Genomic DNA, 17107 nt, shown 5'->3' with positions numbered 1-17107 from the left:
GTCGTAAACGTCCAAGGGAGTGACGGAGCCGTCACTGAACTGCACCCAGCAACTGATGGCTGCCTCCTGTCGAAGAACATAAGGACACTCGTCAAAACGGGGGCCCCAAAGCTCATGGAACTCAAAGTCTTAGTCAAGTAAGCACTCCGTAGCAAATTAGTACCACCAGGACGAAGGGAACCCTCGTAAGCAGTGGAGAGACAGGACATTAGACACACCGAAGGCACGAAAGAAAACGAATTCTTGTGAGGATGTGGAACCCAAAGGAAAACAACGGTAAAAGGGTGATGATGAAATGGGCCCAGTCCCAAACACCCGCTCATAAGGTCTGCCTTCTCCCCCGAGGTGTTGAAAGGAAGATGGGTCCCTTCCGTGGGGCACGGGCTCCGTCTGCGTGGTCACGCGCCGCACGTCACAGGAGACGTGCTGGTTATCGGGCGTCACACGTTTAAAGGGGAAATACTTGTGATGCTAGTTTTTTAAGTTGCTTTAATACAGGGTCTCCGATCGTCACTTGCAGCCCAGACGAGAGCCCGCAGTGCGGGCAGGGGCAGCCCCGAGGAGCCGCTGCCTTGGGGTGTGCGCGATCTGCACCGGCTGCGTCTGGGCATCTGGGAACAGGCTCCCACCGGCCTGCGGACGCACTGTCGGCCTGGCGGCAAGGAGCACAACCCGCCGCCCGGAGGGAGGAAGCGCTCCGCTGGGAGCGCCTCCCCTCCCATCTTCCAGCCCAGCCAGCTCGGGGTAATTAGGAGACTGACCGGCCAGGGCCAGGGCACGCGCCCATCGTCCTCTCTTGCCTTTTCATCGGTTGCTTGAGACCAACTTGCCTTGGGGCTCGTCTGACCAGGGAGATGGAGGTCACAGACCAGGTGACCTCCAAGCGTTTAATTCCAGTGATGATGTCACTGTGCTTGACAGCCCGTTGCTCCCCACCCTGACCCCGCTGCTGCTCCTGCCCCCTGGAGGACCTGCCCGACCCCAAGCCCAGAAGGGCGCCCAGCCCTAAGAGGCCCGTGTCCCGCCCACCCGGCTACAGCTGGTGGCAGCCGGAGGACGGCTGCTGCCGGGGACACTGACCCCAGCAGCTCTGAGCCAGCTGGCCCCTCCCGCTCCAGTTTGAAACAGGAGAGACAGGACTGAAGCTCTTAGTGGTGGGAAGAGGAATGGGAGCTCCTGCAAAGCTCAGGAGCGAAGCCCTGCTTTGGAGCAACCACAGTGGACCTGCAGAGTCTGGGCACAGCGCTGCTCTGATGAGTGCAGGGGAGTGAGTGAGCCCACTGCCCCCCAGACCCCCCAGGTTCTTACAGCTGGGCCCGTGAGAGTCTCTCTGTCCTGGCTTCTCATAACAAATAATAATATTTATTATCCCATGTCCTTTTAACTTGCTTTGCATTTCTTGCAACCAAAGAACCCCTGACCGCAACAGCGATAAGTTTTCCCGATGGCATCCAGCCTTTGGAAGAGAGAAGACAGGCTTCTCCAGCTTGACTGGTGGCCTCGGCGCCTCCTTCAGCTCAGCCCGTGAACACTGACCTTGTGCGACCTCGGCTTGGACTGGCTGCTAAGCGGAGACCGCCGCCAAGATGGCGCAAAGCCACTGGCCGTGGCCCTGGGCTGCCAGGTTCTCCCGCCCTGCCACGAAATCACAGGAGGCAATTCAGACGCACCCTGGAGGTCCTGAAACTGGAGTGTCGGAGCCCAGCTGCAGGCAGGGACTAAGCTCTGCCCAAACCAGGCGCAGAGCGACCTCAGGGGCACGCGTCTGGCTCAGCACGGCTGGCATGGGCTAGCTCGGTGGCCGGGTCCTGTGTCTCGTCACCTCCTTGACTCCTAGCTGGCACCGCCTGATTTGATGGCCCCAGGAAGATAGGAGGGGGCCTGGGGCTATTTCTCATTCGCTACCTGTCACTTGCATCCGGGCCGCCGTCCTCCGGCCCCGAGATGAGGGAGGTTTGCCTCTGGAAGGATTCGCCTCCGGGATGGAGACCATCCACTTTCAAGTGCTTTTTAACCCAGACCCCTGCACACAAAGAGCAGCGTGGAGGGGCGAGGGGCCAGCTAGGACCCGACAGGGGGGCATTCGGGGACGGGCACAGGCTGGGAAACGACTCGGCTCCCGGCGTCCAGGGGCAGGTCCGGCTCGGGCCGCTTCCTGCTCGGCCACAGTCCCGGCCTCCGCGGGTGCAAAGGGGGCTCCAGGTGCCAGCGTGCCCGCCCAGGGGCAGCTTCCAGGGGGCGCTCCTGGCCGATGAAGGAAGCTGCCCGCAAATCCCGGACGTGGGCTGGAGGCCTTCCAGCCCCCCACGGGGGGACCGTCCCCATTCACGGGGCACAGGGAATCGACGGCTCGAGACCGCTGTCTTGGTTGCTAATCAAAGTTCACCCAGGTCCTTTCTCAGAAATAATGTTTATCCCGCTCTGATGTGAGGCAATCAGATGACATTTCCAAGTGCCCTTTGTTTGGAAATCACTGTATGAAGACACAAACACACAGCACACGATATGTACCCCAACAGGCACACACCCACAACACAGACAATTTACACGACACACGCAACGTGTAGTATACACAGCATGTGCACAACACACACACACAGTGCACACAGCACACACACACACACAACACATACCCACGTGCACACGCGACGCGTGCACGCAGACACCTCCATTAGCACACGCCGGTTTCGAACAAAGAGAAACGGGACCACAACTGACATCACGGCCGGCTGTTACTCCTGCTCTGAGCTTAACAGCACACGTGGCAGCCATCTCCTCCCGTCTCCTTCCAACCCCCCAGACCTGTGACCCCGTTTTTTTGGGCAGGGACTTAGCAGAAGGCTGCGGACCCTTCCTTGGAGACTGTTCCCGCCCTTACATCCACCCCACTGCTCCGGGAGGTCAGCAGTGTCCGGAACCGGGATGCTTGGATGATGGAGGGACGTGACACATCCAGGTGACACTTCGTGGGGGGTGGAGCCCGGGTCTCCCGTCTGCAATCCTTCATTCATTGCAAACTTTTTTGGGGGGGCATCTCTGGGGGGCTAGGAAGCCTGAGGCAGAACAGTCACCCCTTTACAACCCCCATTCAAGACGGAAACACTCAATGAGCGACCCCCCCTTTTGCAAGATCCCATATTAGTGACACCTGATCTCACGTGTGACCTCAGCCCACTGTGCGACCTCTCCTGATGTGTGACCCGCTCAAGGCAGGACTCCACCCAGTCAACAGCCCCACTGACGTGTAACCCAGCTGCACCATGTGACCCCTCCAGAGCAGTGTGACACCCCCCCTGGTGTGCGGCCCCGCCTGCGGTGCCCCAGGCCCCACCCCCACACCTGTTTGGGCCGCTGCAGCAGCTCCTGGGCCACCGCTGTGGCGAAGATGGCCCTGTTGCTCCCCGGGCTGAGCTGCAGGGAGACGGACAGCCCCGTCACCAGCTGCACCCCGAGGTCCGTGATCGCCACCTTCTCGTCCAGCACGGAGATGGTCTTCTCCGCCAGGATGGCGTCGGACAGAGGCGACAGGATCTGAAAGGCAGAACCGACATAGCGAGGAAAGGCTCCCTGCCGGTCCCGAAGTCCCTCCCACGGCACAGACGCTGCTCCGAGCCGGCGAGGGGTGGGGGCCGACGGAAGAGCCAGAGAGAGCAAAAACGAGTCTTTCCCACTACACCTGCTTCTAGCAAATGCAGGCTTGGGAAAGTGCAATGCATTTTTTTTAAGTAACAGCACGAGGGTGTCAAGGAGAGAACGGTGTGGGACTCGGCAGCCCGGACCCCGCGTGCAAATAAACTCCACCACGCACCGTGCACAGAACGGACGTTTGCATTTGCCCGAGGACTGACTTTGATTCTTCCTCAGCGTGGACCATTCCTGCTGTCACTTAGCGCTCTTGCTGACTCTACTGTTCCTTATGTGTTGTTTAAAATTATTTTACTTAAAAGAGTTGTTTTTAAAAACTTCATAGTGTCAAAGAAAAATGGTTTTGACACGCCAGTTTGACATGGCGTTTCTCTCTTATACGCACCATCACCAATTACCAGGTGCACTCAAAGAAGAGACGGTGGGTCCGTGTACCACCTAAGTCGCCCTGTGTGCCCCAGGAGCTCACGCTCCACACTTCGGGGAGCCCCGAGTCGTGACACTCAGTTGCATTTTGGAATATCAGCTCGCATCCTCCGATAAACTCAGCTGTGAGTCCGACCCCAGGTGCCAATGGCCCGAAGTCTCCTTTGCCTCTGGACACCTGCGATGACTTAGGGGCTGAGGCTCACGTTCAGTGTGGACCCTGAAGAGGAGACCCTGCTTCGGAAGAGCATCTGTGTAACTGTGACTGAGCAGGACCCGGCGGGACAGATTTCCCCCCTCCCAGTGTCCTCTGCCTGCCTCCTGTCTGAAGAAAAACTTTAGCCAAAGAATAAATTTAATCAGAGAAAGGAGAAAATGCAGAAACAAAGGGAAGCAGTCAGGCAACACAGAATAACAGTTCAGCCATTACACAACGTCAAGGACCTTTAGTTCCTCGTCAGGGGCTGGAGAAATTATTCTGAGCCACATCCTTCGAGCTGTTTTGTAGGTACTAAAACCCCCACCAGTGGAAGACATGACCCGCATGATGACCAGACTACAGCCATCACATAGGCTGCTTCAGCTGCCACCGTTCTAAGAACTGGCCTCAAGGAAGTGGGGACAAGCCCACTCTGGAGGTGAAGGTTAACTGTACTTAAAAAATGCAAGAGGACGCTGTTTAGACCACTGCATGACCTATTTCTAGATGACTGTCAGAGCTGACTGTGCGGTTCTGCACATTATCCCCTCCCTCGCCTTTGCACCCCTGAAACGCCCCTTTAAAATCTCTTGCCCCCAGTGGGCAGTGGGGGGGGGTGGCTTTTGGACATGAGTCCACCTTCTCCCCAGGCTGCCAGCCTCTAGGACAAACAACCTTTCCTTTCCTACCAACCCTTGTCTCTCGAGCACTGGCTTTTGAGCAGCGAGTAGCTGGACCTGAGTTTGGAGACAGTCACCTCTCCTTCTCCCTGCCCCTCACTCGAGGCACTCAGACTCCGGGCAGAGGTGAGGCTAGCGAGAGTCCTCGCCTCTGGGGCTCTCTTACCTGGATGGTGGTCATCCCAAGCTCCTGGCCGATCAGGACTTGTCCCCCGTGCAGCCTGGCGATCCGGGGCCCCTCCACCTGCATGAAGTCGTTCACCAGCTCCGTGATGTCCACCTGCCAGTCTGAGCCCAGCAGGTGGGCCAGGTGGCCTGCAGGGCCCGCTGCCTCAGCCACAAACTGAGTCAAGACCCGCACCATGGCGTGCTGGTACTGGAGGGCGCAGCCTCGGCCCCTCCTCTCATCTTCATCCTCTTCCTCGCTGTCCCGAGCCGGCCTGTCAAAGGGTTGGTTCAGTTTAACAGATGCCGATTTGTTGGGTCAAAGGTGGGAGGCTGGGGGTGGAAAGGAAAGAGGGCAGGACCCTTGTCCTCGGGGTGATCACAGCCTGGGGTGGGCTCAGCCAGACACGCAGGGGTGATACTCAGAGTACTTGACCACCGGTACGGCCCAAGTGCTGACGAGTCAGAGTGGGTGGGTGTGGTCAGCAGAGTTCGAAGGTGTCCCCCGTGGTCCTCACCTCCTGGTCTTCACTGAGTGAGATCCCCTTCCTTTTTGCACCTGAGCTGGACCTAGTCACTTTCTTCCAACAAAAGGTTACACCAGAAGTCACGGGATGTCTCTTTCAAGGTTAGGTTTGAAAAGACTATGACTTCTGCCTTGCTCGGCACCCTCTCCTTGAGCCCCAAGGAAGCCAGCTGCCATGTGGTGGGCAGCCCTGTGGAGACATCCCATGGCTAGAAACTGTCAGTGGCCTCTGGCCAACAACCGACGGGGAACTGGGGCCGTCAGCCCAATGGGAGCAGCTGAGGTTGGCCAACAACCTCGTGAGCTTGGACGCAGATCCTTCCCCACACGAGCCTCGAGATGAGACCTCAGCTCCAGCTGACAGCTGGACTGCAGCCTGGAAGAGACACAGCTAAGCCTGCCTGGATTTTCTGATGCAGAGAAACTGTGAGATCACGCAGATTTTTCTCTTAAGCCAGTTGGTTTGGGGATAAGCCATTAAATTATGTAGCAAGAGATCACTGACACTATAGGCTATGGATGACCAGTACAGCCCTGCAAACCAGCACACGAGGGCGGGGAGTGCGTAACTCAGCGAGGTGCTACGTGGGAGTCACCGTAGAAAGGGCGGGGATGGCTTGGCCAGGAGGCGGATGTTCGTTGCGCCCTCAACACCTGATGCCTTCTGTGCAGGCGGCCCCTCTCAGCACCGTCACGGTCTCCGTCAGAAGAGCCGCCCGCCTCTTGCAGTAGTTCTGTTGCCGTGTCTGAGCTGGGCAGTCGTGATGGCACCAGACGCGGCCAGCTCTTGGGTGAGGCTTTCCCTGCAGCTGCCTGCCCTCGGCAGCATCGCTCATCACTCTTAACTCATCCCTTCTCCCAACTCAACAACAGAAACCCCGGTGGTTAAGAAAAGGATCATGGCTGAAACCGTCTTCCAGCTGCACAAGGGACCCAAGCCATCATTCCTGAAGCCGTCCCCTCTGCCAGGGGCCACAGGGACGAAACGGGGTGGACGTCCAAGGGGAGGAATATAAAATTAGCCCTCAGGTAAATGCCACTTCTCTGCTCCCTGCTGAGTACCCAGACTCCAGGAATATTTCCTCGTCTAATTCTGCACACGCTCACCTTTGACCTCCTAGGGCTGACTTTCATAGGATTCCTTAATTAAGCACAGGTTTCTCTGAGGTGACAAAACCTCTGACCAAAGAGCCTGAGCTTTTACAGTTGTCTTTGTACCCGATGCCCATTTTGTCGCTTGATGTGGATGGTAGAGACATCGCTCCATCAAACACGTCAGAGTGATGCACCAGGCACACAGGTGACCAGCCTCAGACTTCACCTCCCCAAGGGAAAGAGATCTCAGAGCTTCTGGGCGGGGGGCACCAGGAGACGGCTCAGGTCAGGCAGCACCTGTTCAGATGTCTCTCTGGTGGACGACTGTTGCTCACGCCCTCCCAGAGTCAATCCTCCCCTCTGCGTTGGTTCAGGCAGGCTCGACCTCTTTCTCTAAGCTCCTCTGGCTCCAGCCAGGGGACTGTGGCTGAAGCCTCCTCGACCGACCAGTGTATTCTGTCTCCTCGGCTATGGTGATTAGATCAGGGATGGGGCACACAAGCCGAGTGAGGGTAAGACCTAACTCCAGGGCTTTTGCTGGAATTACGGGGGGAGCGAGGATGTCCTTTCTGCAGAGTTGCAGAGAAGACAGAGTCCAAGTCTGGAACCCGGTGAGAGAAGCCTGATAGAGGACAAAGCCAACGCGAAGCAAACCAGAGCCGAGAGATGGAGAGAGACCCCGTCTCAAGGGTACCACCGAACCCCCCCGCATCAGTTCACGCCTGAAACGAGCTACCCTGTAAGTTTCCACTTTCAGCCTAAGCGCACCTGCCGTGGGTTTCTGATCGGAAGTCTTGACCAGCACGCTCACCTCTTGTTGGAGACGATGGGGACCCGCCAGCCCTTGATCTGGTTGAGCTCGGTGTCCGAGACCTCGATCTGCAGGGGCAGCCGGGGGACCCACACCGTCATCTCCAGGGGGCTGTGCAGGTGCTGGTAGGTGAAGTTCACCACCACGTTCACCTTGCCTCTCACTTCCTTCCCGTTGACAAAGACGTAGTCACACCTGTCCGAAACCTGTGAAGAGGCAAGAGAGGGTGGGGGACGCAGGCGTTTTTATCGTAAACCATGGAGAAAGGAAAAGCGAGAGAGCGCGGAGGAGGAAAGAGAAGTATTTCTTTCCCTTTTCTGTGGCTGTTTCGAGGTCCGGACGGTGGGGAGTGGGTCTGAAGGTGCCCGCTGGTGTTTGCTTTCCGATACTGCAGACGCTGTAACGACGGATGCTGTGGGGCCCGCCCCCTCCCCTGGGGTCTCTTGCACTGGTTGGGGGCACTCATCCCCACGTGCTGCAGGGGCTCTGCTGACGATTTATGCTGGGTCTCTCCCCTGGGAGGCCGCCCTTAGGCGCTGGAGCTGCACCCGCAGACTTACCTGGGTGCCACGCACCTCGCACCCCACCTCTCCGCCCCGTGACTTCCTGGCTTGCCTCAAGGAAGGATAAACTGTGCGTGTGTGTCACTACCCAGAGCTCCCCCGGGGCTCAGGCAGAGGAAGGCCATGTGTCACCAAAGCAGGGGGCCGCACTGCTACTACTCTTGGTTTTGGGATTCCGGCCCCCAGATCTGTGAGAGGAGGAAGTGACCCAGCCAGAGGCAACCTGCGAGGACAGCCCCGGAGAGCTAACAGACCACCCTGCCGAGGCCCCGGCCAGGCCGGTGAGTCTGCATTCTGACGGACACCCCGGCTGACTCTCACTTAGACGGACAGCTGGGAGCCACGGGCGGAGGGCTCTCGGGGCCCAGGGCAGGAGGAGTCCTGTTACCCTCTCGCTGCACAAAGGACCGGCTGACCCAAGGAGCTTCTCACGAACATGAAATCCGCCCCCATCTGTTCTCAGAGTCTCCGGCTTTGATTTCATCTTCTAAGGTGAATGCGAGCCGATTATGGAGACCCTCCCTCCCTCTCAACCCCTCAACAAAAGCCCAGCTTTCCCGGCGGCTTTGGGCTCGAGGATTCTCTGCTCCACGCCCGGCGATGCCGCGCAGTAGCCCTTACGAGGCCAGCGCGAGTGCTCTTGAAAACACGCCTCTCAGACGCAGCCCTGCGGTGCCGGTGCTGACTCAGCATCACCGACTCGACGCCCTTATTCCCCGCCTCCGAAAGTGGTGCTGCGGGCGGTGTGGGCGTCCTGCTAAGTGAGAGAGGCCCACCTGAAAAGGCTGCCTGCCGTGTGGTCCCAACCCTGCGACCTCCTGGGAAAGACAAAACTCTGGAGACAGTCGAGCGATCAGGGGTCAAGGGGGACGGAGGGATGAAGGGCAGGGCACAGAGCATTTTCAGGGCAGGGACACTGTCCCCGTGTGATGCTACAATGGCGGATCCGTGTCACTGGGCTTTGGCCAAAAACCACCAAAATTTCAACACAGAAATTTCACCAAAAGTGAACCCAAGTGTGGAAGCTATGCCCTGTCGTTATTAATTAAGTATCAAAACTGGCTCAAATCCCCCCCAGTGTTTATGACAGTAGTTAGTGCACCCCAGGCACTGCTCTAGGGGCTTTCTTGTTGTATTTAATCTTCCAGCAACCGCTGGAGGTAAGGATTGTTGTGACGACGTCGTGAGAGAGGAAGTCGAGAGGGCATCGAGAGATCCAGCAGGTGGTCTGGGGTCACAGCTGGGAGGAACCCCAGCACCCCAGCTCCTGGGGCTGTATGTCAGGCACTGGCCCCCGAACTCCCACCCAGAACACACAGGTTAGCTCCGAAGTGACGGTCTGATCCCAGACTCCGTTGCCAAGCGGAGAAACACTTCTATCCATAAGGATGGGTCTCCTCTCAGCGATTTTTTAAAAAATTCCTAGAGCTTTGTCACACATCACGAATGTTTCATATTGGCTTTTCGAGTCTGAGTACATACCTCATTGGAGATTTTCTTTTTAACTTTCAATTTTTTTTTTGGTATAAAAGAATGGGAAGTTGGTACAGACTCATGGTTCAAAGGCCAAACAGCACAGGAGGAAGCAAGTGCGGTGAGAATTAAGCCCCTCGCCCTTCCAGCCGCGGTTCCCCTGCCCCCCACTCCCCACCCTGAAGGTAACCATCATGACCAGTCTCCTGTGCAGCCTTCCAGAAAAGTCCGTGTATATACAAGCATTTGAGTACATATTTTCTTATTTTTTTTTAAAAAAAGATGGTGGCCACTGTTCTGTGCTTTTCCCTTAAAAGTAGAGCTTGTGGGAGGTTCTAAATCCTTCTCAGTAAACTTCAGGTTTCTAGCACTCAGAAGTGTAAGAATGAAAGCCGTTCTTTTGAAGATGGGGGGTAAATGGAAAACAGACACCAGCGTTCTTGTAAGCACAGGGGAGACACAGGAAAGGTGTTTGGAATCAGGAAGCATCCCGTGCAGCGGGAGGACCCGGCGGCCCTGGGACGCGTGCTCTCAGCCCCCGCCCCGAATCTCACGGCCCGCCCCCGGGGGAGGGCCGTGCACCCTTGTCACCGCCTGCCGCTCCCCCAGGACGGCGCCCTGACTGCTCTGGGTCCCAGGGGCGCAGGAGCTAGGCTGGCCCACGGCCCGCTGGACCTGTTCGTGTTCTCTGATACCCTCTGCGTTCAGGGACCAACCCCGGAATGAAACAGTGCTGCTGCCAGTTAACATGAGAGCAAAACAGACTTTTGACATCAAAAGATCATTGGTGCAATGCCCTGGAATGGGACAGGCCATGGAGCGTGTTGCATGTCCTGGCCACTCCAGGTCACCGAGCTCGTCGCCCCTGCCCTAAGCGCTCGGGACGTGGCCGGGTGCGACAGCTCACGTCCGAGGGCGCTGGGGAGGAAGAGACCTCAGGAGGGCTCCCAGCACGTCTGCTTTGCTGCTCAGATGCTCCGGGACCACCCCCTGGGCTCTTTCGGGTTCACTGAAGGCCAAGCCAAGAGGTCCTTTGCTGGTTTCCACAAAGGATCCCCTCACAGGAGGTTTCCCAGAAGCTGTTAAATTTCCTGCAGATTCTCGGGTGCCGGGGGAGGGGCTCCCGTCGCCCTTCACACGCCCTCACACCTGTGTCCTCACCTCTGCCCCCCCCACTCCCCCAGCTTCATCACAAGCTTCGTGCTCACCTGGCCCCAGGAGGACCAGTTCCACCCACAGCCCCGACCTCCGTGTCTCACCTGGACACACAGGGACTTCTCTTTCTCAAAAAGCTGAGTAATAACTTACGACCCGGATGGGCACACATCTTACCTGCACAGCTCAGCACATGCTTAACACCTGTCGACACCTGGACAGCCCTCCAAGCCCCAGCCACGCGCAGCCACGCGCAGCCTCCCAGAGTCTCCCTCGCCCCTCCTCTCCATCATCCGCCGCCCGTTAGCCATGGTTTTGGCTTTTCTCCCCACGGAGCAGTTGCGCTCATTCCAGAGCTCCGCAGGGAAGACACGGTACCACTTGTCCTCGCCGCTTTCCGGCTTTGCTGTCACCTCTCAGCTCTGCGGGCTGTGTCCACGCTCATGGTCCCCGGCGAGCAGCGCTTCACTGTGTGATTCCCTCTCCTGTGGGTGGGCGTCTGGCTCCTTTCCAGCCTCTGGGGATCACGTGATGCGGCCACGAACATTCTTGTACACAACTTTTGATGCTCCACGCCTTCATTTTTCTTGGTGGATTTGCTCAGTTTTGGACAAACCTAAGTTTCAGCGCCGGCACCTCCCTTTCTCTCTTGGCCGGTAAATGCAATTTCTGCTCCAGGAGGAACTCTGGTGCCGGCTACTGGTGTAATTAGACGTCCCCATCCCGTTACAGTGGAGTGGCTGCGGCTGTAAGTCATCCTAAGAGGCCGACGAGAGGATGGGCCGTTTATCTTTGGGATGAAGCACATCCCAACCAGGCTGGCGGAGAGGCGGGGACGGCTGGCGTTTATTTATGACGCTTCCTGCTTTTCTGTTGGTTCCCAGGGAGCGATAATGCGACCTGGTTCAGAAATAATGGGACCGGTTCCTGGAACTGTGCTCATTTCTAGAGGGATGACGTACCTTGACATTTGAAAACACCAGACCCTCTATTTAACACTCCTCTGAGACACTATCTCTGAACAGAAGTTGTATGTGACCAGACAAGGTGAGGGCCACATCCTGGGAACTCGCTCCTTCCATCCTCCCAGAACTTAGCAGGAGACCAGCTCAGTGGGTCTGCGTTTTGCCAACAGAAGAATAGAGTTCTTCCAACTCAGGGCCTCTTAATCTTGCTGTGATAAAGAAAGTTAATTTTTTCTCCTTTAATTTCCAATCCAGCCCAGATGAAGTTTTGTAAAATACAGTAAAGGTGAGTTTGGAGGATGCGATCACGCTGAGTGGCTAGAAGCCTTCCTCGATGCTTATGCTTGAGTTCGCACAGGTCTCGCTGAGGACGGGGAGCAGACAGTTTGTGGACCTCAGCACCTACGGGGACCACCCTGTGCACCTACTCACAGCGCCGTGAGCCGGCCAAGTCTAAAAACAAATGATTCAAACGAACTTACCTACAAACCAGAATTAGACTCACAGGCATAGAGGACACACTATGGTGACCAAAGGGGCAAGGGGGGAGGGGGGGGAAAATTAGGGGTTGGAGATTAGCAGACACACACTATATAAAGTAGATAAACAACAAGGACCTGCTGTCCAGCACAGGGAACATAATCAATATCTTGTAATAACCTATGAAGGAAAAGAATCTGGAAAAGAGCATGTATGTATGTGTATGACTGAATCACTTTGCTGGACACTTGAAACTAACACGGCACTGTGAAGCGACTACGTTAACAAAAAGATAAATAAATAAAATAATTAAATAAAATCAGCCCAGGCCAGACAGACAGAGGATTTCAGCGCACTGATATCAGTACCTATCATTTTTCTCCATATTTACGTCCACGTACCCTTATTCACGTAAATGTCTGTGACCTCTATTTCGGTGGCATTCCAGAGCCAATTGAAAAAAATCTGTGGGCGGTTCTGAGACGCTGGGGACATGGCTTCCTCTCTGTTGTCTCTGTGTTTCCCCTTTTCCAGCCCGATCCTGTCTGCAGTTTCCGGCCCCCGGACCTCTCGTCCCGCAGAGTTCCTGGAGCACTTGGACGGATGTGAGGGAAGGACAGATGCGTACGCAGCAGTGAGAAGGATGCTACAGTGATACCGTTCTGTCCCCGTTCAGTTAGTGCAGATAACACCTCGTGTCCAGGCCCCACTCACGGCTGCCGGCATCCCCTCCTCCAGGCAGGCACTGGGCCGACGGGAGAACAAAATCCGCCCGCACGATCGGGGTGCCGCGGGAGTGACTGCACCACGACACGTCCGCGTTCGGCAGGAACTCGTGTTAGGGACTGAATTAACGTTCCTTGAATCCCCACGGGGTTCTCCTTCAATCCGTGCTTCAAGGGTCCGATAAAGTGAGCCAGAGCAGAGCACTCCCCTCTGCCTTACTAGCGCTAAAATTGTACATTTAACAAAGAGCTTTTCTCTTCATTATGAGCATCAGGGAATTACCAGAGAGGGCCAAGTCCTACACGAAGTGGGGGGGGGGGGTCACAAGCGCTAACAGAGCTGTCACTGGAACGCGGGATGCCGAGAGCCGCTGGGAGGATGTCGCATCTGTGGTGATTCCGGGGCGTGTGGCACCCTGCAATGGGGGAGGACATCAAAGAGACACAGGGGATGCATTTGAACTACCTCGATGGCTTCAGAGAAACATTCAGAGGAAAAGCATCTGGTGCCGAAAGCATCTGCCCATCAATCGTGGAGGCCGGGGATAGGGGGCTCCTAAACGAATTAACACATTTGCATCGAGGAGGACCTATCATGCTACATGTACCAAAGCACACATTTCCTTGATTAAGGTTTTGCTGTTTCCAATCACTCACACCCAAAGAGGGCTTTTTCTCCTCACAAAAAAAGACCAGGGCCTGGAGTGGGGCACTGCACCGACCAACGCGTCCTGCCTCCTCCTGCCAAATGCCTCCCTGGCCTCCCCGGAGCAGCGGACGCGAATTACGTGACAGCGGCTGAGACCCAGCAAAGCGGCAGATGTGGGGAGACCTGGCCAGCGCCCGTGGCTTCCAGCAGGTCCGGAAGCTTCCCCAAGAGCCAAATTTTGGTCCTTCCTCGTCTACAAATGAAAGCAAATAAGCCGACTGCACGGGAATATTGGCCGTTTAAGGAGACGTCAACAACCTGCGCTCCAGGCATCTGCTAAATATTGGGGCTTTTGAAAGCACCTCTCTCTCCTTTACCTCAGATTTTTGGCCAGGTTGAAAGCAGAAGCTTTCTCAAGCCAAGAAAGAAGTGATGAATCCCACTGCAGCGGAACAGATCTGGGCCTGAGTGGGGCGCCCAAGTTTCTGAATGAAGATGTGAGGCGAGCACGTCGGGGAGCAAGGCCAGCTGGCATTTCGGGTCGGACACCTCTTGAGCTCTGTCGCACATGCTCTCGCCTGGGTTCTAGCCTCCGTGGTCGCTGCTGGACCCAGCGTCCTGCAGGTGTGGCTGCCAGTGCCCTGCCTGGCTCTGACCATCTCTTCCTCTCTGCCTGGAGGCTTTTCTCTGGCTTCATGAGCACCTGGAGGAACCTGTGCTGGGGTAGCTCAGGATAGAGGAGTTTCCTGGGATGTGTGGGACTTTTGGCACTCAAACTGGGGCAGCCCTGGGCAGACCAGGACAGCTGGTCACCTTCTGCTCGGCCCCGTGGACGCACAGGCACACGTGGAAGTGGACGGGCGCTAAGAACCCTGGACGCCCGTTGACCAGTGCGGGGCAGGAGCCGGTGGTGGGGAAATACTCTTCTTCCTGGGCAGACAGTTCTCAGGTGCCTTCTGCCTGCCCCATCCCAGGGTCCTGAGCAGGACTGAGCTCCGTCGTGCACAGCTTACAGATGTATAGATCCTCACGGGTGCTTCCCAAAGCCTGTTTCTTGGGTTTACTCTCCAAGATGAGGTACACGCATACACATTCAAAAACCAAAGCACTTTTTTTGTGGCGGTGGCGGGAACTGGAAAAACACACTTTCTGCAGTATTTCTGAGCACTGTGGTGCTTTGCTGTGGTGTGCACCTCTCCACCACACTTCGGTCTCTAGGAAGGAAGTGTGAGTTCCTCCAGCTGCCAAGAGAGCTGCTGGAGGGTGGCCCTCAGGTGTCAGTCCTCTGGGGGTGGCTCCAGCTGAAGAAAGCCACCTCAACCAAGGTGGCTGTCTTTCCAGGGATGTCTACACCTGGTGACTGATCGGTGGGGGGCACAGAGGTCCAGCCTCCTCGCTCCAACCCAGGACAGCTCCCAGGGGCCATCCCAGCCCCAGGGCCCCTGTGGGGTCCCCTAAGCCCCCCTGGGGGCTGCATTGCACTCAGCCTCTCCGTCCGCCCCACTGTGCTTCTGTCCCCTCCCTCCTACAAGTGCGGGTCCCCAAGGAACATCCTGCAGACTAAGCTCCATCTCGGGGTCTGCTTCAGGGGTCCCAACCTGCTACAAGCACTTTCTAGAGTGTTCTGGATGCTTGAGGTACAACAGTTAAAAAGTCCCATCTTCATGGAACTTTATTCTAGGAAGGGCTACAGACAGGAGCCAAAGGAACAAACAGATTCAGAGCGATCAGCAAGTGCTGAGTGTCGCGAACCACCGCACAGCACACTGTGGAAATTAGCAAGAGCGTCACACCTGCGGGTTATCCCGGACGGGAGCTTAGATGCCCGCTGGAGCTAAGACCGTGGGGCTGAGCCCACAGCAGGGTTCGCCACCCATCAGAGTCATCCGAGGGACTTTCCAAATGCTGGCTCCCAGGACCCACGCCCAGAGGTCCTGATTCAGTGGGGCAGTGGTGGGGCCCAGGCATCAAATCAGCATTTTAACTGCCCCCGAGGTGTTTTCATGTGCGGTCGGGTTGACTCCAGCCACCCAAACATCCATGCAGCGGATCCACGTGGAAGATCGTGACACACAGATAACAGAAGACACTAACGGAAAAACTAAAACACAAACGGTGTCTTATACATGCAATTCCGTATGGAGACAGGCATGCGTATTGCACACGTGGCTGAGTAAACACGTACGTGCTCTCACACGGAGCACGTAAGGGAGGTTTCCGGACTCCGGTGCATTTTCCTGATTTGGGGGTTGAAAAATGACTGCTTTAAGAAAAAAACAAGCACCCGTCTATAAGAGATTCTCCAAAAAATTTGCAGATCACAAGCATGGATCAGAATCCAACATACTCAAAACATATTTAGTGGCAAACTCATGAAAAAGGGTTCATCAAGCAATGGTGACGACGTTATGCTTAAATACCATCCAGCTCTATTTCCCTGAACGTGTGTGGAGCCTGTTAGACCCCAATAACTCTTTCTAATAATTAAATTCCTACTGAAGGTGCACAGTCTTTGCTCTTGGACACTTTCAATGAAATAACCCAAATTAAAAGCAAATATTTTCTTAATATTTCCAAACTTTTTGCGGGAGGACAAACACCAAACGTTTAGCCAGGCTTCGCTCGAATGATTTCAAATTTAGCCACCCCAAATTATCGAAATCCAGGCTGCCAAGATTCATGGGCACAAAGTAATTATCCTCTGTTTACAAAAGAGTTGAATTCTTGGTTTTATCCTCCCCCTCACTGCTGTTTTTATTTGCAGTGGGTGATTTAAAAAGCATTTTTAAGGGAAAGAAAAGCTGGTGCGATCAATTGCTCTTAAACGTTTTCCTTTAACTATGTTTGCCTGGAATCTGTTTGTAAAATAGCAGAAAAAATATATACATATATACAGATATGTGTGCATATATTATATGTAACATATCATATACATATATAAGAATAATTGTAATAATTATATTCATAATTATATAGCATAATTATATAATTATAAGAATATATATAAAATACATATGTAAATTCAATATACTTAAATATATAAATTATATTAAATATAAATGTTATAAATATATAATAGTGTAATTACAATACAATCACAACATATCCTATATGTATAGAATATACAAGATCTATCTATAGATAAATCTTAAGTTCCTAAACTTATAAGATTCTGTCTTGAGCAAATAGGAATACGTCCTCATATGTAGTAGAATTTTTAAGTAAATGACGAGTGATTGTGTCTCTGGTTAATTAAAAGCAACGGTTTCTATTTTCATAGACTTTTCCTATAGAGAAGAGGTTTGTCCCGAGCATCTCTGGAGGCTGCAGACAGACCAACAGAGCATTGGGAACTGGAGTGGGACATCACTGGTTCTAGGCTAGCTGGCTGTCCCAGGCTGCCGTGGTCCTTCTGGGGAGGTGACCACAGGGTGCGTGGCTGATGACAGCCTCCAGGTGCTGCAACTTGGGATCTGATGCTCCGTGTTCAAGCGGAGACCTGCCTCTCCCTCCGCGGCTTCTACCCGACGGCTGAGGGCGGAGGTGCTGC

General features: G+C 55.0%; 1 protein-coding gene across 1 annotated transcript in view; it reads right to left on the bottom strand.

Moving 5' to 3' along the window:
- Nucleotides 1–17107, bottom strand: part of TMEM132D (transmembrane protein 132D) — a 527204-nt gene that overhangs the window by 1122 nt on the left and 508975 nt on the right. Inside the window, exons 6-9 of the mRNA XM_032471211.1 lie at nt 7548–7753; nt 5117–5390; nt 3340–3531; nt 10–66 (exon numbers count right to left, since the gene is read on the bottom strand). Of these exons, the coding sequence (XP_032327102.1) occupies nt 10–66; nt 3340–3531; nt 5117–5390; nt 7548–7753 (729 nt within the window). The remainder of the gene's footprint in view (nt 1–9; nt 67–3339; nt 3532–5116; nt 5391–7547; nt 7754–17107) is intronic.

This window comes from Camelus ferus, chromosome 32 (assembly GCF_009834535.1).
Source record: "Camelus ferus isolate YT-003-E chromosome 32, BCGSAC_Cfer_1.0, whole genome shotgun sequence".
Lineage (NCBI taxonomy): Eukaryota > Metazoa > Chordata > Mammalia > Artiodactyla > Camelidae > Camelus > Camelus ferus.
The sequence above is the reverse complement of the archived record's forward strand: the minus strand, read 5'-3'. Positions and strand labels throughout refer to the sequence as shown.